The following is a 27,747-nucleotide window of genomic DNA, read 5'->3' as shown; positions in this document are numbered from 1 at the left end:
AAAAATCAAAGACTATCACTGTGTATAACACATATCATTCTAAAGTGAATCAAAATGACATGTCAGACTACAACGAATTGCTTCCGAGGTGCATCAAAAAGCTGTGAAAAAAATAGTTAAACAATAATTTAGAAAAACAAGAACCAGGCAAATACATGAAAGTCGTTGCATTTATCAGAATATGTATTTGTTCATTTCCAAAGCAGATAGAAGTAGGTAACATTGCGGTTGGTAGAGAAATTAAATAACATATTAACATAGTAGAAGCAGATGAATTGGTCAAGTGGTTATACAAAATCGTAAAGCAATAATAAAAAAGTAGTTGAATATTCCAGTGTGTATGATACACTCATCTATAACATTGAAAAGTTAAGGAACCTTCAAAATCTTCCAACCGACCAATCGGTAGAAGATAAGTTTAAATATCTCTTGGGATAATTTAAAGCATGGAGACAGTCAACTAAGCCAGAGTCATAACTATATGAAACTTCTTAAAAATCTTTGAACACTAAAACTGATATTAGTTTTTAAACATTCTCATTTCTTACACATTTTTTTGTTCAATTAACTCCATCTAAATTATGTACTAACTGACTGGGTGATCAATCTTTATATTATTTACATATTAAAATGGCCAACAAAGTAAAACCTAATTCTTCTAGGCAATAAACAATTTCTCAAGAATTGCACTACATGCACCCAACGTACAAAAATATTCAATTTATCGATGACATTTTGAATTTCACTGATGATGATAATTTGAAAGAACTAGGTGGCCATACTCAAAGATCTAAGGTATAAGTATTGAAAAAGCTGAAGAAACATATTCCACTGAAGACGTGATTAGTGAGCTCTATAAAGAAAAAAGCGCAAGAAAAACATTGTCTGGAAGAATCTTGTTCTTGTAGAACAATGTTTTCCAACCGGTGGTCCGTGAGCCAGTCATAAATGGTCTGCTGTCTCATAGATTTTTTTCTTCGATTTCTAATGGTTAAAGAAATGCAGTCACAAAAATCACATTTAGTAAGTACATTATTAAGTATGGTAAAATATAATTATATATTAGTTAAGTATAGTTATAAAGTGTAATATGAAGTAAAGTAATACAAATTAACATTTTTTGATTAATTTTGTGTATTCTTGTTAATAAATAAAAAAGGGTTTCCTAATCTTTATGAAATTGAGGTGATCCATGACCTATAAAATATTATCGAAGTGGTCCGTGGTGGTAAAAGGGTTGGGAAACACTGTTATAGACATAAACAAATTAATTCAAATAATTCAATAATGTTAATTATGCCAAAATTGTACTTTCAATTCCCAAACAATAAAGATGAACTGATTGTTAGCTAATCAGTAATCTAAGATTTTCAGCATGAAGCTTTAGATAATATAATTACTTACTATTAACAAAAGCATAGTTAGCTCCCTGTGGGTTTGGGGACATTATTAAAACAAATTTCCAAAAAAGAAGAACAAGATACGTGCGTCTGAGCCGTATACAATTTATCCTTTACACAAGAAACATCTAAACGCTCTGATAAATGCTATCAGTCTACGGTATCCAATGTTAAAAGTAAAAGTAATATTATTGGACAGTCGAAACAACTTGACTGCAAATCTCTAACTGTTTTTTGAAGGAAAGTTTGATCAATTTCACCATTACCCAGGATAATTAACATTGCCCGAATTCATTATAAGTGCGTCTTGAAATCAATAAACTTAAACAAATTAGTTAAATGTCAGGTTCAGCTAAAATTTCCGCGTTCAACTGCCTTTAGACCATATGTCCATATGACACTCTGACAAGCTTCTTCAAGTGTTGAGTGCCAATTTAGGTGATGTAGTCACCCTGATTATAGAAAAATTATAGATAATATCTATACTCCGGCCCACGAGAGATCAGTATAGAGGTATTATATACCTCTATACCTCTATTGGTATAGAGATCTATTCGACCAAAACGTGTCCGATTTCGCGCATCTCCCACGTAGCTCGTGACGATTGCGGCACATAGTTTGGGAAATCGGGTTCCGCGCCGTCGCTGCTGGTGATTCTGCATGCGTGTGACGGTACTGATCTCTCGTGGGCCGGAGTATAGTGTACCTAACACTCGTCTTTACAAACCTACGTCTCATGCAAATATTTGATACCGGTTATCAAGAGAAATGAGAATGATTGGTTTGAAACAATTTATAATTTTGTGTTTTACTATTTCTTTTAGCAACTTCATCTGAGTCAGGATTCTGTTTACGAAACTTAAGAAACAGATGAAACTTTAAAACTCGTAGATTCCTTCAAAGTCCCAATCTTACTGAAGAATTTATCCACCTAAGATGAGTAACGACAGAAAGATGATTCATGGTCAACACGTGCTGCCGATTTTTGGTCCAAGTCTTATTTGAGCCGATTAGAAGAAATCACAAAACACATTTTTTCCTTGGTATGTAGAACAATATATTTAGCATATTCACTTAACTTCCTACAAAGCATATGTTTGAACAACTCCATAAAGAAACTACAAAAACAATTATCCGGGACAAGCTAAACATTCTCTCTAATAACGAGATTGAATTTCTTCATTATTATCAAAAACGAACAAGTGGGTTTTTTTCCGAAATATGATAACCACTTGTATAGTCGTCTATGACAATCAGTCTGAACCGGAAACAGGTTAGTAAATCTTGGAGCATGTGTGATGATGCGAAGAAACATTGACGTTAGTTTAGGCCTGGTTAACGGATTTATTTGTACAATATTGAAGACAGACAAAAATCATATGAAACATTGAAGCTTCGGCTTCGTTATGTAGATGAACTAAGGATAAACTCCTGCATGGATTAGCGACAAATTTTACCAACAGTTTAACTTCAAACACTTAAATTTTAAAAAAAACGTGCCTATATATTTTTGGTATTGTATGTATTAGGTACTATAAAAAAATGCAAGTGAGATCTTGTATTGAATTTTCAAGCAAATATAATTCATTAGTCATTTTATTACAAATCGAGTGAAACGAATTTATCATTTGTAGTAATTAATTTATCATGCTCTTGTAAAAATAAGTGTGTATGTATATGTATTTAGTATTTACACAAAATCCCCAGCCCTAGATATTAAACGTACCAACCTAATAACAATATAATATTCCCTCATTAATTTTCAACTAATCATCACTTTTTGATTCGTTTAGTGTGTGAACTATTATTCGACCTTCCTGGGTGAACACTTTTTTTAAAACTATTTTGAATAAAAACGCCTGCTCTCCAAAGTGTTTATTAAATTTTTATTAAAAACTAAAACTAACTATTATGGTACATTGTTATTATTTTATCATAACATTCTTCTTACCTTTATTCTTATATATTTAACAGTAATTTGTTATAACGTCAAGCTTTAATACATTTTTCTATGGTAGGTACATCTTAATTTTCTGTTCTGCTATATTTATGGAGAACCGTGCTGTATCCTATCAGGGGAGGTAATGAGTGTTTCTGTAATTTGAAAAATTACCTAGGTCTTCCTGGCCACCTCGGTAATAAGTTTTTTAATATTTTTGTCGGAGATGGGTATAGGTATATTTATATTCATAACTTCATAAGTATGCAAGTACCTTTAGTACCTACTTGGTCTACTTACAGTACCCAGTGAGCGAGCAAGTACAACACCTTGCATACATTATTTTCAGACATACCTATATTAAACTCAAAAAGATGACCGAACAGCTGCATGGCGTATTCGACTATAATGTTAGTTATGTTGTATAGGTTTACGAAGACCCACAACGTAGATGTATATATGTCCTGTATCGAAACGGCTGAATGGGTTACCTATAGGCAGGTAGACCTACTATAAAATATACTCCGATGATTTACCACAGTCGTTGTCGATATTATATTATATATTAGGTATATGTATACAATATATTATGTAGAAAGGGCTATATTCAGTGAGAGGGAGTTCGATAAGTAAATAACTAATATAATACTTATATAATATTACAACCCTTGTATACGTAGGTACACCGCGCACGAGTATATATTACGCATATGAGTATTAAATGGCACAAATGATGGCTGTTGTACGCCTGTACAATATATTTGTTGGACCACGCATAATGCATGGCAACGTATGTGTAGTGGAGGCAATCGACCAGTTGGCAGCTAGGTTAACCCTGATAAACTCTCCAGTCTCCACTAGAAATAGTAAACTTAACCAAATACTAAATTATGATACTGACTGTATATGTCATATGACAATTGTAAAATGCATATTTTGTTATTATAAATCACAAATGAATGATCAAAATTGTCAAAATATAAATACCTACCTATATAATTACTTCATCGAGATAGATATTGTTGAATACTTAGGTAGGTAGTGTATAGGCAGTGTATGTATTATTAATGTGTATCTCACTATTCTCACCGATACAAATCCGTATGTTTCAAAAATATATTGGTTCGACATTCATCGGGATTTTGGACTACCGACAACATATTACCTACACTATCAATGAAGTAATAAATTAAATAAGTTTTCTATCAATGGAAATTAGATTTTATTTTTAAATAAATATTTAAAAAGTAAGTTTTATTTAATGTTTATAATTCACATGAATACATTAAAATAATTTATGATTAAATTTTCCTATAAATACACTCCTGATACTACTACTAAAAGTATACGTTTTTGAAAAATCGGATTTTTCAAGATTTAAAACGAACGCATTATTTTTATTTTATGACTACAGCATCCGAGCGAATATGATGGGTATTGTAGGTATACTTGTTGTAAATTATATTGGATTTGTTTATTTTGGGTCGTTTTTGTGTTAGTACCTATATTTTGTCCTCGTTAGTTATATAAGGCAAAGGCATACAAATGTATGCTTTAATTTAACACGTAAAAGGTAGGAAGTGCAAGTTAGGTAGCTAGGTAGGTACCTACCGCTCTGCTGCATGGGTGGATAAGCCCATCGGGAAATCGGGATTTTCCCTTTAGGTCTCAATAAATATTGTACTCAGAGGCCCCAATTACAAAAACTAAAACAAAAAAAAAAATTATAGTATAAAAGTAAATTTTTATAATACTGGGTGGCGCCATGGCGGCTGTTCAGTATTAATGCGCATTTGTAATACATTTTTTATACTCCATTATAGGGCCTAGGGACCTCTGTATAAACTCGTCGATACTCGTATAAATACATACCTATTTTGTTGTAAGACTGTAAGTACTATTGTGCTAAAACTAAATGAGGTATAAAATGTAAATATAATCGATGTTCGAATAACAGAAATAAACAACCATAATAATAATTAATTTTTCGATAAGTGATAGTTAAGTAAGACGTATCTATATAGGTACTATCTACGTTTATATACAAATCTTTGTATTGTAATAAATTCGATTTTTCCATTTTTATATGGCTCACTGGAATGAATGAGTTAAATTATAATTCAATGATAAATCATAGAATACAAAAAACGATTCTGAATGAAAGACTGTCAACCTATTACGAAGTATATTTTACGATGTTATTGCTCTTTAATTTATTTTACTATTAGTAACACAGTAGGTTGAATTAATTTTTGCTTTTAAATTTTTTAAATTTTATGGTTCCAATATTTACGAGTAAACTAGTATTAAATTTTCAAGCCTTTTTTATCTGCCATAGCTATAAAAATAGAGGATTTTACAAATTCTTTACTACAAAATAATTTGCAAAAGTTCGTAATTCTAACAAATTTTATCAAAATGTTAACTAATTCTTATAAAATCGTACCTGTGTACTCAACAATTTTGAGTTGCTTTAATAACAACTTACGAGGAACCATACAGAAGATTTTCAAGTTTTTATGAATAAAAAAATGTTATCAATGTTTTTAAAATGCAACTAAAAAATTGGAAATTTCAAATATGTTATAAATAGCTTAAGAGTCAAAATATTTTGAAAAATGTATATTATCCAGAAATTGATAAATTTAACATTTGGTAAGAATTTCAAGTATCTACGATTTTTCATTTTTGAGTACCTAACAACAAAATATCCAAAAAACATTGAGGAGCCATGATAATTAATAACGGAATTGAATATCCAATGTTAAAAATAAAGTTTTTTAAATTATAAATAAACAATTTATGAGGAACCTTGTTATAAGTTTTAAGTTTTATACATTTTTGATTGAATAAAAAATGTTTTATCAAAATTTAAAGCAAACATAAAAAAATATCGAAAATGTCATATGTCTCGAAATAATAACTCAAAAAGCTTCAAAACATTTTGAACATTTTAACATACCTAAGCATAAATAATAATAATAAATTCAAACATTTTGTGACAATGTCAAGTACATATATCTGCAGTAAAGAGTTATTCATTTTTGAGTTAGTCTTAGCAAAAAAACAATATTTATATCAATACTTTCATATTAATATGGTGCCAAGATGGACTGTATCTATCACTATAAAAATTAAATCTATTTACAACCACAAACTAACTGTGTCAACCACTTTATATATTTTATAATGCGCTAACATATACTAATTATAAAATAATAACTGATACAAGTATTTACCCATCTAAGTACTCTATTTACATACTTAAATACTTACGTAAATAGTTTTTGCGTCCTTATCACTTAGGCAACGCTAGGTTATAAAAATGATCATATTTATAGGTACGTACCTCCCTATGTAGCAACACAACATAATTACATAATTATCCTACATTTAATACTTAAGTCATAAATCATAATAAATCAAATACATTTTTGTACATTTATAATTTTTTTTAATGTGATATTTATGAAAACATTAAATAACAAACAATCAGATAAGATTTATACATATTAATAGCTAACTATAAAAGCACCATAACATGTTCTTATTACTAGGTTCGAGTACGGATAAATACTAGAAACTTTAAATGGGAAAGATTCTACATTTTTTCCCTCAGAAATTTTCTGATCAGTTTACACTGCATTTTATTATAAAATTAGTCAACTTTTAACTATAGCTGACCAATAATTTATTTAACAAATCATAATATTATAGATTTAATCTGTGAACTGTATCTACACTAAAAAGCATTCCAAAATCAAATGTCTCTTGTTGATGGGTCCTTTTCCAATGAGCAGCTAAGCGATTTTTCTTACGAAATCGTTTAAAACACATATTGCAAGTAAAATTTGGTTTCAAGTGAATAGCCTTATGTAATTCATAATGATTCTTACGAACAAATTTTTTTTGACATATTTCACATTCATACCTTAAAATAAAAAAATATTGAAAATTAACATGTTTAAAAAAAATACTTTACAACCACACTTCACAAACATTTAATTAATTGTATAGTTTTAATTAGATGAATAAACTTACCGATAAATATTATCATGTTTTTCTGCAATGTGATATCGGAGACTAACGCGGTTGTAAAATGATAAATTACAAGAATCTCGAGGACAACTCACACGTTTGATTTCTTTTTTTTTATTATTCTGCAAAAAAAAGAAATTTAAATATTTAAGTTTAAAAAAACCATATGTACAATTATAGAGCATAAACCCTATTATTTTAAAATACAAATTTGGTTCAACATAGGTATTAACTATGTAACAATATAATGGTTTCAGAAAAATTAAATTATACTTTTATAAACGTATATTATGAGTATAATATAATAATATTTATCAAAGTTTTTGTTAATAATTAAATTATGTATAGTAATACAAATAACAACTTACAACAGTTAAGCATTTTATACAGAGCCTCGAGGTTTTAATTACTCACCACATTTTTCTTACTTTGCACTCAACAGTGTTGTATTATCATTTTACATTTTAGAGATATCATCACTTTCAGAAAAAGTTTCAGGGTTCAAGAACTAATGCATTAAAAAAATTGTTTTTTCAAATGTTTTCAATATATATACGCTTACCAGATATTTTGATTGTTTTTTCTTTAAAAGCTATAAAATAATAAGAGTTAAAAAAAACCTCTCACAGCTACATATAAATATATAATTTTGATAAATATTCAATTAAAAAAATATAAATAGATTTAAGTTTATAATGTTACTAATTTTTAAATTATTAAATTATTTATAACATCTAATATGTCAAAATAAAAAAAAATTGTTCTTCTAAAAAATGCTTAAATAATTTTACTTATAGAGAAATATTTCATACCTTTGGATGTGATTGCATGTGTGCATGTAACATTACATCATTATCAAAACGCAATGGACACTGTCGGCATTTAAATTTTGGTAAACGTTTAGGCCCATGAACTCGAACAATGTGTTTTTGCAAGTAATTAGGAAAATCAAATGATTTTCCACATTCTGAACAAATCACACTTCTACCATATAAATTAAGTATTTTAGTTTTGTAATAACATAGACTACATCAAATTAAAGATAAGATTTAAATTGTGATTTACCTTTCTTTAGCTTCATGTAATCGTTTAATATGCCTATTTAACAATTGGATAGTAGAAAATTCCTTATCACATTCAAAAGTTGGACATTTAAACATACAAAATGGATGCTCTTGTTTTCTATGTGCAAGTAAAGATCTTTGTTTCTTAAACTCTGTTTGACATACATCACAACTGAATCCACTTGTATTCTAAACATATGAATTAAAATGTATTAGTTTTATCAAATATTTTGTACAGTTTTAAATTGTAATAGATTTTACATCTGGTTGATACAACATATTATTAACATATATTATTTAATACATTTTTTTTAATTTTAATAAAACATTGATTATTTACAAGTAGGTAAAATGGTGACAGGCTTATACAATATTGTTAATGTCTCGGGAGACCTATTTGTCAGTATCAAACCTAATGATTGTTTTTCTAATAAAAAGTGATATAATAATTGACTACTCTTTCTAATTATTATAATAATTTGTGAGATCTTTGACTTAATGAGGTTGCAGCAGCTATAAGATGAAAAGACCAAAATAATTTACTATATTGAAACAATTAAGCACACTGAAATCATTTGATAACAATTTGAGTTTATAAACTTTTTCTGTGTTATAACTATTGGCTATTTAATACATTAAATACAACAAAACCAAGCTTTAACTTAAATAAAATTTATCCTGCATTTTACTGTGTTACTATTACATTTTAGATACTTTTCTAGTCTAAATTAATTTTTATAAAGTTTACAAGTTTCCCATTAGATTTAAAATAGAAATGTTTTATTCTATACTCTATTTGGAATGTGATAGTACCCCGGTGGCCGACTTCTGCGCATGGGCGTGGCTTCGTTTTGCAGTGCTAGTCTCACAAGCTTTCTAAGTGAGGGAAGCGTTTGACCGTTGCGGACAAAAACTGGTCGCCGCCGATGTACAATCTCATTCCGAATAGAGTATATGTTAAACATGGTATAAGCATTTAATCTATTTTGTGGTATAAGTCACTATATTTATGTAACCAAATGTACTTAATACTTTCAGATATCAATACGGTTATGTACAGCAATATTGTACTGCATCCAGTTAGTACAGATACCTGATCAGGATGTACTTTCATATGATAATTTAAATATTGCTGAGTAGAAAATCTTTTACTGCACAGTGTACATTCATATTGTGCTTCTTGATGAGTTTTCATATGGAAGTCTAATTTTCCTTTAGTAGCATATTTCTTATTGCAAACATAACACAAATATAAATAGTCCCCTGGAAATTATAAATAAATTAGTAATCATACAATACAAAATCACAGTCTTAAAAGAGATGCATTTTTTACCAATAAAAATGTAAAAGAATTTTAAATTATTATTGCAATAAGTAAAAATTGTAAATAATAAAAGCTGCATAAATTATATGAAAAACAACCAGTATGTTTAGTTAAGTGTATATCTCTTGTCGCTTTCTGGGTAAATTGTCGATCACAGTACGAACATGAATAAGGTTTGATGTTTTCATGGATCAACATATGTAGACGTAAATTACTTTTTTGATAGAATGTTTTATTACAGTATGCTAAAAAAATAAAACAATGTTTGGATTACATTTACAAAAGAAAAGTCTATCACTAATTAAATATAATTTATACATATTGTTACAAATGCAGAACAAAGTACCATATAAACAATGAATAAAATATTTAAAATAAGAACATTACTGATCATGAAAATTATCATACCAGATACTTGGTGTTAATTTATTATATAATTTTTCCTCAGGCATAACAGCCAGGTGCACAACTTAGAAATTGTGTAAGCTAGTTGTTCTTCTATGAATTAGCAAAAACAACCAAAAACAAGACCACACCTGCAAAGCGCACGAGTCGCTAAGTTAAAGGAGCCTACACCACATATAAGGGAATCCGTAGTGCAGCCTAACCAGATGTATCATAGCCACAGAGACCAGAGCAACTTCTTGTCACGCAATACACACGCTATTGTACACACACCATAATTTTTGCTGATAAAAACTATTTATTGATTCATTTTAAAAAATCTACATTTTTATTTTTTTTACATTTTGAACCATTGAAATTACGGCAACAACAATGGACTATTAAGTTTAGTATTTAAAAAACAATAGTATATAATACAGTATGTTATATCACAAGTCACAACAACTATGTTACATCTTTTTTTACTGAGTCCATACCATTTTATCAACAATAAAAAAAAAACAAAAATAAATAAAACTAAATTCTGCCTATAATTAGCATATAATTTGTCTAATTTTTATCTCATTGAACATAGAAATCGATAATTTTAGTAATAGAAGGTTTCAAACATCTACAAACAATATTTTCTGAGTAATAACTAAATAATATGAACTAAATAAAATAAAAAAATTATGTTATACATTTTTAAATTTCCTATAAACTTGTATGGAATCTTATATCAAATTTTAATTTCTCAGCGTTAAGGATTTTGTTGAATTACGTACAAATTTGAAGTTTAAGCACTTACCAATAAAAATTATGACAATGTTCTTACAATATTTTTTAAATGTGATAAAAACAATTTGTGAAAAAATGTATACTATATTTTCAAGTTTTTTTTGTCCAAAACCAAAAATGTTATTTAGAATCAAAAAAAACTAAAAAAATTGAATATCTATAAATAGCATAAGATAAGAGCCAGAATATTTTCAAAATGATTTTATGGCTATAGTAAATGCTTAAAGGCTCTATGGGCTTCTATTTATGAATTTCCTAGACAAAAAGTAAAATTGGTTTAATCAATAACTGAATTTTTAGGATAATTTTGAATAATACTGAGAATTTTCATTTTTGAATTACAGTACCAACAAGAACCATTTGGTTACTTCAAACCACCTCCTAAGTTGCATTTTGTCTACTATAAAACAATTACTAATGCCAACAGTCACACACTTAAAGTCCGTTTGATATCACCTACGTCCGTACACGCTAGAATAGACGATACATTTAATGTCCAACACTCATGTGATCCCTAATATTAATAAATTTATAAAGATAATTAACTCATTAAAAAGTAAAATATATAATTACCACAGGTTAAATGCATGTTTGTGAATTTCGATTTGAATTGATGTGTTTTTAAATGTTCTTCTAACTCTTCAAAGGACCCAAGTTGGTGTTTACATTTTTGGCATGGAAATACATTTTCAACTAGAAATCATTTTATACATTCACATAAATTAATATTTTTTAAAAAATCATGGAATAATTATAATAAAGTATACATGACATAATATACCTTACTTTGCTCAATCTCATTGGGAAAACATGATGAATTTGAACTCATATCTTGTATAATATCAATATCTGGTTCCTCTTCCTTTCTATATAATTTTATATTTGGTGTTTGAGGACCTTTTTCATCCTTAAAAAATGTATTTAGCTGTCAATTTCAAACGCATTAATTGTATACAAAATATTATGTGTCACCATGTTTGTGTGATCCAGATCATAATTAGATTCTTGAAAAACATTCCAAGGTTCTGATGAGGGGCTTCCGTAATCTCCAAAAGATGGAGCAACAAAATCTGTTTGCAGCCTTTGATCATCATCTATTTCAAATCCGTCTTTAGAATTACTATCTTGTATGGGTCTTAATCCAACACTCCATAAGATTGGACTAACTGGGTTTCTAAAACCTAGTACAGAATCTATTTTTTCTTTAATAAGTGGAGTGATATAATCAGTGCCATTCATGTTGAGATCTATATTATTAGGTGTCATTGGTGGCTCTATTACATTGCCAAGAGATGCTAAATCTTCTGCTTTCCATTCGGTACATACATTTTGTAACCATTTCTATAAAATAAGCATATAAAACCAATATTTTATTTTGAAAAACCAAATATATAAAATAATACCTTCAATTCATCAATTGATGATTGGATTCTTTTAAGGAACTGTTCATGCTGTGAGTTGAGATTTATAGCAGAATGCACAAATGTAAAAGAATCTAAAACTCCAACTTCAGTCATCTATAATAATAAAAAAAATAATTTTAAATCATACATAAAAATGGTTTCAGCCATGATCTATATTATAAATTCTATAATAACTAAGACTCATATAGTTATGTACTTAAATAGAATAAATATTATGCATGTATTTATGCACTAATAAATGGCCTAATAAACTATTAAAATTGTTAAAGACCTACTTATGAACCAATATTAGGACAAATAAAAAATTGTTTACTATTAATACTAATAATAAAACAAGCACAAAATTAAAAAGTAATACAATTTGTAGCTACATAATCTAAAGTGACCCACAAAATTATAATCACATGGTTAATATACTCTTAAATGAGAAAAAACCACTATATGAATATATTAAGTATGTAAACGTAAAATATGTATAAGTTTAAGTTTTTTACTATACCAGAAACCAAAATAAAATATTATACAGTACAAAATATGAAGATACTTAAAAGTTTCTTTAACTACTTTTAACTATATAAAAGTGATACAATTCAAAAAAAAATAATTTAAGTTAACTACACTTACGAAGTTTAATAGTTTATTGAACAAATCAAGTAGATCTGAAATCATTTCCACATACATTATGATATTAATATGATCGATCCTCCGCCAATAATTAATGTACAGTAAAATTATAACAGTATAATATTATTGTTATAAATAAACAATATTTATTAGGTAATTATTAACTGTTTGATATTCGATAGTTGCAATTTGAACGTCTTTTATTAGCATATAGCCAAATATTATAAACAAGTTTCCAAACTGTTAAGTCAGATAGATAGAATTGATGAACAAATCTATGCTGATCCATTATTTCATCTGTTATTTGGTAATTGCACAGATGACAGATACATATTTTTTATCCGTGTCTGTGCCTGTACTCTATACTCTGTGGTAATTACTAATTTGTAAATATTATTTTTTAGATTATCTGCACGTTTAAAGATATTCGTGATAATCTGTAATCATGATTTTCTCCCAGAACAAAATATTTTTTTTATTTTATCAGCTCGTTTATTTGAATTAAAATTGATTACATGACTATCAAAACATGTTGGCAACGCTGAACCGGTGCTTATTAGTTATTTTGTAGCAGCAACTTCAAACTTGTTAACATTGTCAGGCATCGGCGTAGAATATAGATTAAATATTGAAGCATTGTGTTTATATATCATTACTATTAAAATTTTTAGTTTTTCGGTTTTCCGTTATAACTTAAAAGTTAATTGTGATTCGTAATTATTAATTACCTTAAAAATGAATTTAACCACTAAATTTTCTCCAAAAAAATTGGGTACACACAGCGGCATATTCCACTGCGATGAAGCTTTCGGTTCATATATGCTACAATTATTATTTCCCAACTTAGAAATAATTCGTACACGAGATGAAAAACTGTTAGCTGAGTGCGACATTGTGATCGACGTCGGTGGTGTGTATGATCACAGTAAACGCCGTTATGACCATCATCAAAGAAGTTTTGATCATTCAATGAGCACACTAGTTCCCAATGCCAAATGGACAACAAAATTGAGTAGTGCAGGTTTGGTATACTTACATTACGGCCATGATGTTTTGAAAACAATTTTAGCATCCGATGTACCAGAAGATAAATTGAATACTATTTATTCTAAAGTATATGAAAGCTTTGTACAAGAAGTAGATGCTATCGATAATGGTGTCCCAATATGTGAAGGTATGCCAAATTATACTATACACTCAGATTTGAGTAGTCGAGTAGGTAACTTTAACAAAAAATGGAACCATGTTGGAAAATTTGACGATATGGAAGCTTTCAAACAGGCAATGCAATTGATTAAATGTGAATTTGAAGAAACTGTACTGTATGCATATCAAACATGGTTACCTGCCAGGTCATTGGTAATGGATGCACTCGACAAACGATACCAAACACACAAGTCTGGGTGTGTCATAGAGTTCAGTAAACCATGTCCTTGGAAAGAACATTATTTTGTATTAGAAGAAGAACTGGGTGATGACCTTTTACCAAAAATTGACTACGTTATTTTTGAAGATAGCTCCAATGAAACATGGAGAATACAATGTATACCCATAACTCCACATTCGTTTACACTTCGAAGACCATTGCCAAAAAGTTGGCGTGGTATTAGAGATGATGAATTAAGTAAGATTACTGGAGTAGAAGATTGTGTTTTTTGTCATGCCAATGGATTCATTGGTGGTAACAAGACTAAAAAAGGAGTACTAGAAATGTGTGAAAAAGCCATGGAATGATCTTTTTTCTTTATAATAAACAATAAATATATTTATTTGTACTGTTTTTTTTTTTCATTTAAATGTGTAGCTAATTTCATGAGATAAATTATGTTTTTCGTATCCTCATGTATGTAATCGGAGAAACAAAGAATTGTTGTAAGCTGATGCTAATTCAAACAAATGCAGTATAAAGTCATATAATAAAATAATTTAATACTTATAATCTCATATTTAAATATAGAAAAAAAATGCATAATATATAACAATATTTGTTATTGATTAATTTAATGAATTAATCATTGTTTAAATATCTAACACTTGTTACACTATGCATCTTTCTTCAATGTTAAGACTGTTTTATCTTGTCTTTTAGGATTATATCGAATAAATTATTACCAATTTACATTGTACTAATAGCTAATCAGATACATATAGCACATTTACTTTATATTTTTATTAATATTTAAGTAAAAGGTAATTGATTTTTAAAGCTACAACATAACCAATAATAAAAAATTTTGAATCTATCAAAATTCATTAAACTCACAAAAGGTTCAAAATATGTGGTTTATTATTCATAGTTAAGTTTAATATAAATTATAATCATTACTAATTTGCTTCATTATCTTCTTGTTCTTTGTAATGTCTATACTCAGGTTTTAACTCCCACATATTTTTATGAGGATGTTTTAGATTATAATTACAAACTTCTTTTAGGATTTCTTTTAAATATACTACTGGCTGCTTAGTTAATGTAACCAAATCTTTAATGTTATAGTACTGATGTTTCTCAAATGCCTTAAACAACATAGCCATGACGGCATCTTTATCATCACGTGCCTTTTTGCCTTCAGACTTCTTCTTTTCATTATATTCAATATTGTGTTTATGATCTGAAATTGGCTTGAAATTTTGCACAACTTTGTCTAACTTTTGAACTTGTCTAGTTGGAATATGTGCTTTCCGAATAGCTTGTTTTTTTAAATCCATATAAACCTGAATAAAATCATCAAGGTATCATAATCACAAAAACATGAAATTAAAGTTATAACACCAATTACCTGATCTCCAATTGGCCGACATTCTAGTTTCTGACTTATTTTTCCAAGAATAGCTAACCTATCTGCTTCTTGAACAACCGCATCAGGATTATAAGACATTCTATGTTCAGATAATGCAACCATTGTTTGGCTAGTAAAGTGTGACACATCTAATTTAAATGATTTAGGTATTGGCTCGTTGTTTTTTTCACCTTCTAAGCATAAAACAGCTTCGGACAGATGAAGAGAAATATCTGGTCGTTTTCCTGGTGTATTTGCAACCTTAATTTTACCTACATCTAAGCTACCAGGGGCATTGTCCCATTTATCTGCAACATATTTGGGTACTTTAACAAGCCACAAAGCGTTTCCTGCTTTTGAAACATCCAAAGATCCACCACTCATCTAAACAATAATAATAAAACAAAAATTATATTGGTTATATATAGAGCAATTCATCGGGTATTTCATATTGCATGCTGTGTATTACCTTAAGTTATAATACTGCTAAAATGTTTTAAGTTAAAAATTACAAAATATATTTTGCAAAAAATATAAATTAGTTTTTGAAAATTGTAATTTGTTTAACTATAGACTACAACTTTACAAACCGAGATCATAGAAAAAATTAAAATTGTAGAAAACACATAACTATTTAGTGCCAAATCCCAAAAGTACTTAAGACTAAATGGTAATGTACTAAAATGTCACAACTCAGCACTCACAGAACGATATTAAATATTAATTATTATAGTAATAAGAATAACTAATAAGTTCTAAGCACGGATTAATCCGTAGTTCTAAGTTAAGTCGATATTTGTTATCAGTGATAACTTATCATTTTTCGTCATTCGATATTTCGACGGAATTGGTGCGACCATAGACCTATAAAAGACCATAGTAGAATATATATAAAACAATAAATTTGTTTCCGGTGGACGGTGGTGAAAACAAATAAGTACCTAATTAATTCCAGCAATAATATCCATATTTATTCTTCAAGCTGCTATAAATCAATAAGGTAATATTACATAGGTTATATACGTAATAAAATACAATATTATAATATTAAATAATATTTTGAATTGGCTGTATGATATTTATTTGATTAATATACTATGATAGTGTGATAACTGAATACTGATAATATTGTTTTGTAAACATTGCCTGCTTTGTAAATGGCGGCCGACTTCAATGATTCGAAGACGACTATCTAATATTGTTGCGTAGGGGCAATGGGGCATAGACCAGCTTATACTAAGGTGGTTACTGGTTAGTATAACTGTATAAGGTCTATGGTTAAAATATGGAGAAGTGTCTGGACCTTATCTTCTAAAGGCTATGGCCTGTGATCGGGAACAACAACGTTCATCAATTCGATTGCTAAATTATAATATCTAGGCATAGACCTATTAACTAAAGTTAACTATGAAATATCATATGTTATATTATTGTTCTGTGGTTATAATATGTACCTATGGATTAGAGAGGACATTTTAATTGAGTTTGCCGCTGCCATTTTATTAAGCGCCTCGAACAGAACTTTATTAAGGTAATATAAAAAAATTTAAATATTTTAGCAGCAAACAAAAATTAAATATCGTACATAAACAAAAAAAGTTGTTGAAATAGTCATATTGTATGTAGCATGTGTCGCACATCTTGACTTACAATGTACAAAATAAAGCACTCACCAAAGTCAGTGTAACAGTATTTGTAATACCTGGAATGCAGTACTTTAAATGTTGTAATGACAGAGTCAAGTCTAGGGGCAAGGCGATAGTAGCTTGTGTATATTATTATTTACTATATTATTATATTATTTACTTCTTATTTATTATTATTCACTATTTTATAAATACAATGGAGCTATAAAAAAAAACATATGATTACATCTGACATCTGAGTATAAGATCCATAGATTTGTCATATTATTGTAATATCTGACATCTATGGAAATTGCCAATTATCGCCATTCATCGGAGACGATTAACAATTGTAATAATTTCAATGAACAAATTTCGAATCAATAGACAGATTAGTTGTTAAGCTGTATATAATATAACAGTTGCTTTCAGAACCGGTTCTTTTCACTAAGATTCCAATCCCTGCACTAAACTGAAATTCGCTTAAACCGAGATACACATATATAGCGTATGTAGCACTATATACAATATAGAACTTGCCAAAAAAAGAAACTGAACACGGATGAAGCCGAGATATTCAGGTAGTATATAAAATAATTAGGGTTAACAGTGTGTAAGGTTTTTATAAGGTGTTCAATGTTTATACGATTATATAAGTCATCCGTCATCGTAAATAGAAAATGTACAAAATCATAAGTTTTTTTTATAAAATCTTTTTGGTTTGTTTTTCAAAATGGACGACATTTTCCAGATTTCAGTACAATTTATTTGAAACTTCTTTTCCTTTTTAAAATTAATTAAAACATGGGTACATGACATTATTATTTTTATTAGTATCATTTTTAAGTTCATTATATAAGTATCTGTTTTCATAGTTTTAACTGCTACTTGCTATCTCAAACCAATAATCTCTGATCATGGGCACCCATAGGTAACATTTTAGGGGGAGGGGTCAAAATAAAAAATTTCGGTAATAAGGTAATATTGTGGTAATATTTATTGAGCTACAAGTTCATAATATTTTTTTTCAGGGGGGGGGGGCAAGTGCCCTGTCTAGCCCCCCTCCAATTTGCGCGCGTGTCTCTGATCATTTTTGTTATTGCTTATTGCTTTTATTTGTAATTATTTTTTTTTGATTTGTAATTCATAAAATTGAAATCAGTTTTCGCCTGAAAATATTGCAATATTATTTTGAATTAAATTTTATTTTTAAGTTTTTTTGCTTCATAAAATGCAGTTAGTAGTTATTGCCTATGGGACTCTACACATTTATTTTTTTGAATCCTTAATAAATTTCAATGAGTTATAGTTATTACATTTTCCAATACATTGACGCTACGATTTACGAAGATATATATTGACCCCTGATTACTTATATTATTTTCATTTATTTAAATGTATACCTACAATATACAATTTGGTTTGTAATTCAAAATTGACTTAAGTTTTTAGTTTTCAGCTTTGTTGACCCAGTATTATTATTTTTTTGCTTCTTAAAAAATAATTGCCTGCAGGCACTCATGTTCCCTTTTTCAATTTAAAAAGAAATATATTATATGTACTTCCGTGTTACCTCGATTACCAAAATATTTCCAAGAGTCAAGACTACCTGTTGGAATTGTCTGGCCGTCTGGGTTATCTCGACTACCTCCGTATAGGAATCTACATAAATGTACATCTATTGTATATTCCCGAGTTGTAATCTGTATCATCATAATATACAATTAAATATTGTTTTCGATGTATAATTTACTATCCACGTATCTTGCCATCAGACCAGGCATTTATTTCGTCAGTCAGTCAACCGTCGTCCTTTTGTCCTTATTCGTCATCAGTTATATGTTATTATTTACTATACAGTACCCACGTCCCAAGCTATGAATTATAATATAAAAATAATGAATTTTATAAGTATACATTATGGCTCTAGCCTCTAGGTCACTTTGTACGGTCTGGTAAAATGGTGCATTGCAGAACGCGTAGGTACACTTTGTACTATTATATATATAAAGTATATATTATAAAATATATAAGTTATATACCTAAGTAGTACATAAGAACAAACTTTATCCCTATAAAGAAAATAAATATGTTTGTATAACAATATGTCAATATATACCTACTATAATTAAAATATACACGGTTAAGAAATAAAAATAAAATATTAATATATTAACTTTCAAGTACTTATACTGGTTCTATAAGATTTGTAGAAATTTTTCCTACACACGTGGTGACTGAGCATTTTCAACTTCTATCTTTAACGAGTTTTGATATTAATTTAGTTGAACTTGTTGTTGCCATGCATCTTGACGATGTCGGTTGTGGCAGTGTCTTAGTGAAATGCATTTCAACGATAAACGCAAATGAAAAGTATTTAACGTAGATATTTCGATTATGAAATATACATAATGATAAACTATTATCGATGTATATGTACCCAGTATCCATGATCCCCCAGAATTACCAAATAATATTTACAACAGTTTTAATACAATTTTTCATATATGATATATAGTATTATTTACCTTAAGTAAACCACTTATATTTACAATATATACCTTATGACGGCTTATGTATATAATAGTACAAAGTGTCCGCGTTATGCATTTTAAACAATGGATCGTAAAAAGTAACCGTTTACCATATATTTTATTTTTTTACCTAATTATTTAATTTTACTTGAAATTGTAAGTTGTTTTTGATAAGTATACATAATTTTTACAACCTATTGATTATAAAATTTTAATTTTGTATAAAATATTGTTTAAACTTTGACTATAGCTATACAGGCGGAACATGCCTCTCGTTAGTTATTTGTAATTTATTTTATTTTATTATCGAGAGTATTGTTTTTGGTTTGAAAATTTGGAGTTTGTAGACTGCAATCTTCAGTGAATGTGCCTACTGTATCACATGTTTACCTTTGGTTTGTGGAAGTATAGTTTTATATTATAAAGGTGCTGATGATAATATTATACAAGACTAATATTTGTATTTTGTTTTTTGTAGGTAGTCAATTTATTGAGTTGCAATTCAATTACATTTAATCTATGTGCTATTAGACTTGTTTACAATGCACTTGTTAATAATTTAATATTTAAATTACTTTAATTCATTTCTGATGTATCTAATGGTTAAATGTTTATTCAGAGAGTGGATTTAGTTTCAACCAAAGTTTTTCATCTTCCGGAATTACTACCACAGATAATTTACTAAACTGTATTGGGATCTGGGTTTTTTCACATGGTTCCACTTCGAATTTGGATAAAATTTCAACCAACGCTAACTTCATTTCCATCTCGGCAAAACGTTTTCCTATATCAAAAAAATTAAATTTTAATAAACGTATGTATCTTTAATTAGTTACATGACAATAAAGCTCTTAATATATGACTATTAGATACAAGTTGGTAGGTCGTAGGTACTTTAAGATAGTCTTTTGTGAATATTTATAATTGTAATTTGTAGGTAGGTACTGTATGGTTGGTACTTTTCCAAAGAAAAATTATGAAAATTCAATGAAAAACACGAAAGAAAGAAAACCACACAATGATGAAACTTTTTATTCTTGGAAACTTCAATTCAGAAAAATGACATAAATTTCGACTATATGATATAACTTTATAAGCACCAAAGATATAAAAAAATCATGTCATTTGTGCCAAATTAGTACCTACCTAATACATATAAGCGCGAAAGTTGTAAAAAAAGAAATATCATTTGTACCAATATTAATATTATATTAAGTATAATAAACTACAGTTTATACCCTGTTTTTACCCATATTTCAAAATATTAAGAATAGTCCTTGATCTATAATAATCTATGAGATTATAAACTCCATTATATGTAACTATTTTTGTAAAATTAACTGTTTACTATACGGTATAGCTCACAGGATTGCTAACAATGTAGGTATACTGACAAAATAATGTAATTCGTTGTAATAAGTTGTACATAAACGTTTGGAATTTATAACGATATTCCTAGTTCTAAATATAATCTCAGTATTGAAATACATCATAAGTATCTGGAATTTGGCACTTTTGTACAATACGATAATTTTTTTTTTGATCTCGTTTTATTTCTTATGTCTTCTAATGAACATATTTAATATGTTGTACCTCATCCTTCTAAAGGGTATAAGATAAATAAAAAGTATTTGGCTCTCAAAATATTTGTTGATAATCACCTGGTATCTATACAAAATACCATATGAAAATTGAAAATTACAAATAATTATACAATATTTTGTGTTTGTCACTGAAAATTTTAATAGGTGTAGGCCATACGGTTGTTATATACACGGCGTCATATCGTTCATTTAGAAACTATAATACTATATAATACTATAATACTAATAATCTAATATAGTACTAACTTTAATACTATAATATAATACTCCAGAAAAAACTAGTGAAGAAAGTATGTAAGCAGTAAGCTGTATGCCTGTATATCTCCGTATGGCTGCGTACGAGTTGATTCCCGGGTACCTGTTTACCTGCACCGACACCGTTGAGTTGATTCCCGGGTCATTAGAGGGTACGTACGAGTTGATTCCCTATTGTTGTATATAAATTATCAATAGATTGCAAGAGTAAAGAGTTTGACCGTCACACACAACTCGCTCTTATATCCACCGATACCAAAAAAAAAAAATTTAAGAGAAGAGATGTCACGGTATACTGGTAATCTCATTACCAGATACCAATTTATAAAAACAATGTGTTACAAATTTTTACCAAATTACTAAATTTTTTTATATTTTTGTACGTAGTTACTACTAAATGTTTTTAATAATAAAATAATTCAATAAATAATTAATAAATAAAAATTGAATGATTTTTAAAATATGAAAAAACTAAAAAAAACAACATTTTTGAGAAACTTGTCAGCCAACCTCCTCGTGGTGTTTCTTGGGTTATGTTAATAGGCTGAATATTTTACTAAATATTGAATAAAATATATAATGACCCGGGAATCAACTCGTACGTACTTCTTAATGACCCGGGAATCAACTCGTACGTAACTCTTAATGACCCGGGAATCAACTAATACACGAGAAAGGTCTCGGGAATCAACTCACTTATTGCGCCCCGTATTACCCATATGGGCATATAATTAGCCGTATACCTGTATATCGCCCCCTCTACCCCACGATAAACCACAGTTTAAACTATATACATACCAATACAAATCCTGGGTCCATCGCCGAATGGAAGGTACACGCCGTTAGGTCGCATTGCCTTTTCTTCCGCAGAAAATCTTTCAGGATTAAATGTTTCGGGATCACTAAAATATCTAGGATCAAAATGAAGTGAAAAAATTGGAATCATTATTTTCTGCCCCTTCTGAATTATTAATGAATCGTTTGGCACATGATAGGTTTTCGTAGCCACTCTGAACAGAGCAAATAGTAAAGGATATTTTCTGAGTGTTTCTGAAAGCATTCAGTAATTTTAAGTATTTTTATAGTAATTTAAGATCAATCTTCACTTAATTTTAAACTTCAAAAGGAACTAAATAATATATGTGGACATTGTGGATCTGTGGCTGGTGCAAAGATAATGAACCAATATCAAAAAGTATGTATTGATATTTTTTAAAAATAATATAAATTACTAGGTAGTTGGTATTACTCAATTTAATTGGCCAATGTTGTATCTGTTGATGGACACATAAGTTCAGAATACTCAGATACAGTGGCCCTTATACAAACTAATGAAAAATACAACAACAAATTATGTTAGCATGCCAAATAATCTCAATTTTACCAAAAAGTGAAATTTTCCCTCCGGGGAAATTTTAATAAAATATTTAAATATTGTAACAAAAATAACGATTTTAATTATTTTGTTGTGATTTAAAAATATTATTCGTTGGTACCTACTTAAAACTCTGAAACCATATTATTAAATTTCATATACACCTACAGTGACATATTTTTTAAATGCAATGTTTTTAGCAAAAATTAAATAAACAATACTATATTACCCTATTTAATGGTAATATAAATAACTCTACCCATGCAATATTAATAATATCATAAAATAAAGATATTTTGTGTATTCTAGGTTTCACTGGTATTCTTACATTTACATTCATATATTTTATTATTTATATATTTTTTTAATAACGTCATACCTATATTCAAAATATGCTATGATTTATATTCTTATTAAAATGTTTATGATGTATGCCTTATGAATTATGATATAAAATTGTCTAGTAGGTAGAACCGTGGAATGATGATACACACAATACCCAAACTCTTTTAAATCGTGTTGTTCCTTAAATTAACATGCTATATAGTCTCATTAATCATCTTATCTGTTGGCTGTTATAAAATGGAAAAATTAAATGCCTATACAATATAAAAGCTGGGGATGAGGTGACCGAGTGGTCTGACGCGTCCGCTGCGACGCAGCCGGTCGCGGTTCGATCCTCGGCTACCGGGCGGCATTTTTCTCCGGACAAGTCGCGGTGACCGGAGAACAAGTGCTGCCATCCCCCACCCCCGGGGCATGGCAGAAACCTACGGGTGCCCCATTCGAAATTCTGCCAAAAACAAACACACACGTGTTCCCCCCTACCGTCCCAAAAAATATACAATACAAACCTACAATACAAATTCTACTACAGCTAATGGCCTCAGTTGCCGAAGCTTAAGATCAATAAAAAAAAAAAAAAAAAATATAAAAGCTACTAAGAAAAATTAAAAATATTTTAAATTATGGTTTTTTTGCATAATGTCGTAATATAATAAGAATGCATTTCAATTTTCAAATATGTGAAAAAATATAAATTACCTGCTATAACCATATCTAAATATCCGAGATCATTCAAAAAATCACTATTAATTACTCCATTGTATTTAGATTTTGTCAATCTTATCTCTTCGCGTACTCGGTCTTGAATGTTTTTTTTCAGTGCAAGTTCATACAAACAATAAGAAATAGAAGTGGATGTAGTTTCGAACCCAGCAGCAAAAAAACCAAATGCATTTGATAAAATTTGAGATTCCGTTAATCTTTCTAAAAAAAATAAATATTATGTCAGGAAGTAGTCAGGTATGGTTAATTGTTATAAAGTTTTATTATTTTAAATTTCAAACAACATTTTTACCATCTTCAGATGAACTGTTATTGACGACCAGATCTTGATGTGCTTGCATTAAAGCCTGAACAATATCATTCCTTATTATACTATTTTTTTCTCTGTACGTCGTTGTTTCTTTAAATATTGATCCGAAAAACGCAGTTGTGCTATTTGGGAAAAAAGTAAGTTTTGCAATTTTCAGAATAGCCGGTGAAATCATTAGACATATCTCTCTTATCAAAAAAAATATAGATGGTTTGAATGCGGTTTTTCCATAACTACGAAATAAAGAAGTATCATCTCTTCCTACATTTAACTTCAGTCCAAAAGCACAAGTGGCGATAACATCAGTTGCATATTGTCCCAAAATATCTCGTACATCGATTTCTTTGGGATTTTTCTTTAACTCAGCAAAAATATTAACCATCATCTCTTGGCCACACTCTTCAATTTGACTATACATCTGTTTAAGTTTTCCCGATGTGAATGCTGGGCTCAATTTAGTTCTAAGTTTTTTCCATCGAGGGTTTTCCATAAGAAACAGTACTTCTGATAGAGGTTCAGCTGAAGGATCCATGTAAATACCACGATCGGTAAAATACGAAAAGTCCTTTATCAGTATGGTGTTGATGATTTCAGGATCGCGGATCATTAAGTACGGTGTCCGCATCTGAAACATACCTCCGTACTTGAATCCAGCTAGTTCATGATAAACTTTCTTGTACGCTTGCATTGGATTCTCTATGCCCAGTGCTACCTTCAGGTAGTTGCCAAACAGAGGAATTGGACGAACGTAAGGCACATTGAGTTTTTTCCATGTATTGAATGTCAAAGTACAATAGTAATAAATAACTGAGAATAATATTGTGACAAGTAAAATAAAGTCCATCCAAAAGTTGGCAAAGATTAACATCGTTCAGATTTTCTTTTTATTACTGGTATAAAAGAAAATACTAAATAGATCACCAGTGTATTCTTGCATACATTTTAAATAATGACTGTCATTTATTAAAGTCTTCCTCTTACATATTTTATATTTACTTACCAAACACTTAAATAACTCATATTTTACGATTATCAATACAGTGTACTAAAGTGAATATTATATAGTATGTATATATATATATATATATATATATATGTATGTATTGCAGTATTGTATATATAAGTATCATTATAATTTGTTTACTTTAAAGTTGCTTATTAAAAATTATCGTATTAGATAAGCACCGACGGTAAACTATATATATATACCTATTTCATTTCGACCTATTTTATATTGTACATACGTCAATAAAACATATTTTTAATTACCAACGACGTCTAGTATTTATCTTAGGTTTTGATGTTTACATTAACTTAACCTTTGTTTTTTCAGTAAAAAATAAAAACTTATCGGAAACAATGCACATCCAAGACCCAAATCTTTAAATTACAAATTCAATTGTTTACCTTTTAATCAGTGGTGGATCTAGGATTTTGCTTGGACGAATAACATTTTTCAAAAAAATATAAAAGACATATTTTAATAAAAAACACTTATTAGTTATTACTCATTGGTATTATTGTATATTATTAATTATAATTTACAATAATAACGTACTTATGAGTGACTCGCCTATATTTGAGATACGACGTAAGTCAATAAAAATTAAAAGGTAATTCGGAGAAAACAAGAAAAAAACTGTTTTTACCCTACCATGCAGTGATATATGGTTATTTCTCTTTCATATTTACAGTGGAAAAACTAAATATTTTTTTTTGCAAATGTTCACACATGATTCGTCTATCATTTGATAACACATTCCACTTAATATCTCAATTTGGAATATTTTGTGACTTTCCTAGTTTCCTACGTCGTTTCTCAAATAGCTAGGTGGTTCAAGTAATAAGTTATAAGTTGAAAAGTATAAGTATAAGTTACTCATAATTCATTACTCATAAGCGACATATTAGTCAGAACTATATTGAGCATATTACACAGTATATTCCATAGGACCAAATGACCAATACCTCTCACTGCAGTATCACAGTGGGAAATCAATGTATTAAAAATGTATTTTTTTTTTTACAGTATTAAGTATGGACATTTAAATTGAATAGAAATTCAAATTCAAAATGTTTATGCAATTGAACTAATTAAATTTACATTTACTAGGTAGTAATTTTCTAGAGTAGATTTTGAAAACAGTTTAAAAAAATAATAATTTAAATTAAGTGAACTCCACGAAGTTAGAACAAATTAAGTTGTTGACTTCGTAAGAATAATAACGGCATTGATTATACAATTAAAATTAGGGTTTAAACTTTATGTATAATTATTTATAGCTATGTTCTACCTTAGCAAAACACAAATCGCATGATTTATCTACATTGTGGCCACGGTCATATTAAGAGAATAACCTAACCGTAGATATAACCGTGATCGTGGTCCATAGAGTGGCCCTAGCCCCTAATGCTTACTCTATTGATAACTGATCCACTATTCCGTCACGGGATGCACACGCCTATCATGGTCTGTGATAAATCCCAGTAAACGCCAAACGTTAAATGTTGATAAGCAATTATTATAAACATTAATGTCCAGTGATCACTGATCAGTCTATGGACCTCGGTATTCGGAAAAAAATCCCAGGATACTTAAGCCCCTGGAAATTATCTTTGATTAGATAAATGTAATTAGAATCTTTAGCAAGTTAAGGATTTAAGTTGCAAATGAGTATACCAATAAATTCGGATTCACAGCTACGATGTGTGTAGTGTCGTTGGCGTGGTAACTATCGAATAAAATTAAAAATATTAAATAAATAAATAAAATATTAAATAAATAAATAAAATAAAAATAAATAAATAAATGGTTACAACTGGTAACCGATACGGTTTAACAGTTGAGCTGTAGTCAATTCTTGATATACTAGGTTTCAACTTGCAGGTTATTTCCAGTGAAGTATTGCTGAAAATATTCGTGGGTATACACTATAAGGCTTCTTGACGGGGTTAAATCTTAAGTGTCGATGATCTAGGGTATACCATCTTAACATTAAGTCAAAAAAATGTTTTTCTCTCTTCGCTTGAAGAAGAATTACTCTAATATTAAAAGTATCAGATTAGAACAATATAAGCATTTTTAACACCTAACTGAATGAAAAATATATTAACAATTAAATCACACAACGATAAAATGTATTACGATCGTTAAAACTAAAATTGTCAAAATATGCACTAAAATGTTGAGTAGGTATTTGATCT

At 28.9% G+C, this 27,747-nt stretch overlaps 4 protein-coding genes across 5 annotated transcripts; 1 reads left to right on the top strand and 3 right to left on the bottom strand.

The window, feature by feature from the left end:
• Positions 1-6,497: 6,497 nt before the first annotated feature.
• On the bottom strand, positions 6,498-13,437 carry LOC111037734 (gastrula zinc finger protein XlCGF57.1-like). 2 transcript variants are annotated; one of them, XM_022320468.1, is made up of 11 exons: positions 12,996-13,436; positions 12,351-12,464; positions 11,920-12,288; positions 11,734-11,854; positions 11,521-11,640; positions 9,864-10,010; positions 9,535-9,704; positions 8,443-8,630; positions 8,190-8,361; positions 7,381-7,499; positions 6,498-7,270 (listed from the first exon to the last, which is right to left on the bottom strand). In XM_022320468.1, exons 1-11 carry the CDS (start codon positions 13,050-13,052, stop codon positions 7,051-7,053), a joined length of 1,797 nt encoding a protein of 598 aa, XP_022176160.1. In that variant the 5' UTR covers positions 13,053-13,436; the 3' UTR covers positions 6,498-7,050. The 2 variants fall into 2 exon arrangements, with proteins under 2 accessions (XP_022176160.1, XP_022176161.1); XM_022320469.1 differs by lacking the exons at positions 6,498-7,270; positions 7,381-7,499 and adding an exon at positions 7,792-7,969 and having other exon boundaries at positions 12,996-13,437.
• A 125-nt stretch (positions 13,438-13,562) lies between these two features.
• Positions 13,563-14,764, top strand: LOC111037736 (UPF0160 protein MYG1, mitochondrial). The gene has a single exon (XM_022320471.1). It carries the CDS (start codon positions 13,731-13,733, stop codon positions 14,727-14,729), a length of 999 nt encoding a protein of 332 aa, XP_022176163.1. The 5' UTR covers positions 13,563-13,730; the 3' UTR covers positions 14,730-14,764.
• A 495-nt stretch (positions 14,765-15,259) lies between these two features.
• On the bottom strand, positions 15,260-16,581 carry LOC111037737 (general transcription factor IIF subunit 2). Its single transcript, XM_022320472.1, has 3 exons — positions 16,242-16,581; positions 15,773-16,156; positions 15,260-15,707 (listed from the first exon to the last, which is right to left on the bottom strand). The coding sequence occupies exons 2-3, from the start codon at positions 16,154-16,156 to the stop codon at positions 15,321-15,323; spliced, it is 771 nt and encodes a 256-aa protein (XP_022176164.1). The 5' UTR covers positions 16,242-16,581; the 3' UTR covers positions 15,260-15,320.
• A 3,807-nt stretch (positions 16,582-20,388) lies between these two features.
• On the bottom strand, positions 20,389-25,545 carry LOC111037735 (cytochrome P450 6k1-like). The gene is made up of 4 exons (XM_022320470.1): positions 24,526-25,545; positions 24,210-24,434; positions 22,589-22,840; positions 20,389-20,715 (listed from the first exon to the last, which is right to left on the bottom strand). The coding sequence occupies exons 1-4, from the start codon at positions 25,409-25,411 to the stop codon at positions 20,543-20,545; spliced, it is 1,536 nt and encodes a 511-aa protein (XP_022176162.1). The 5' UTR covers positions 25,412-25,545; the 3' UTR covers positions 20,389-20,542.
• Between the last annotated feature and the right edge of the window lie 2,202 nt (positions 25,546-27,747).

Source organism: Myzus persicae, unplaced genomic scaffold, assembly GCF_001856785.1.
Source record: "Myzus persicae strain clone G006 unplaced genomic scaffold, MPER_G0061.0, whole genome shotgun sequence".
NCBI classification, from domain to species: domain Eukaryota; kingdom Metazoa; phylum Arthropoda; class Insecta; order Hemiptera; family Aphididae; genus Myzus; species Myzus persicae.
Note: the sequence above shows the minus strand (reverse complement) of the source record. Positions and strands in the feature narration are given on the sequence as shown.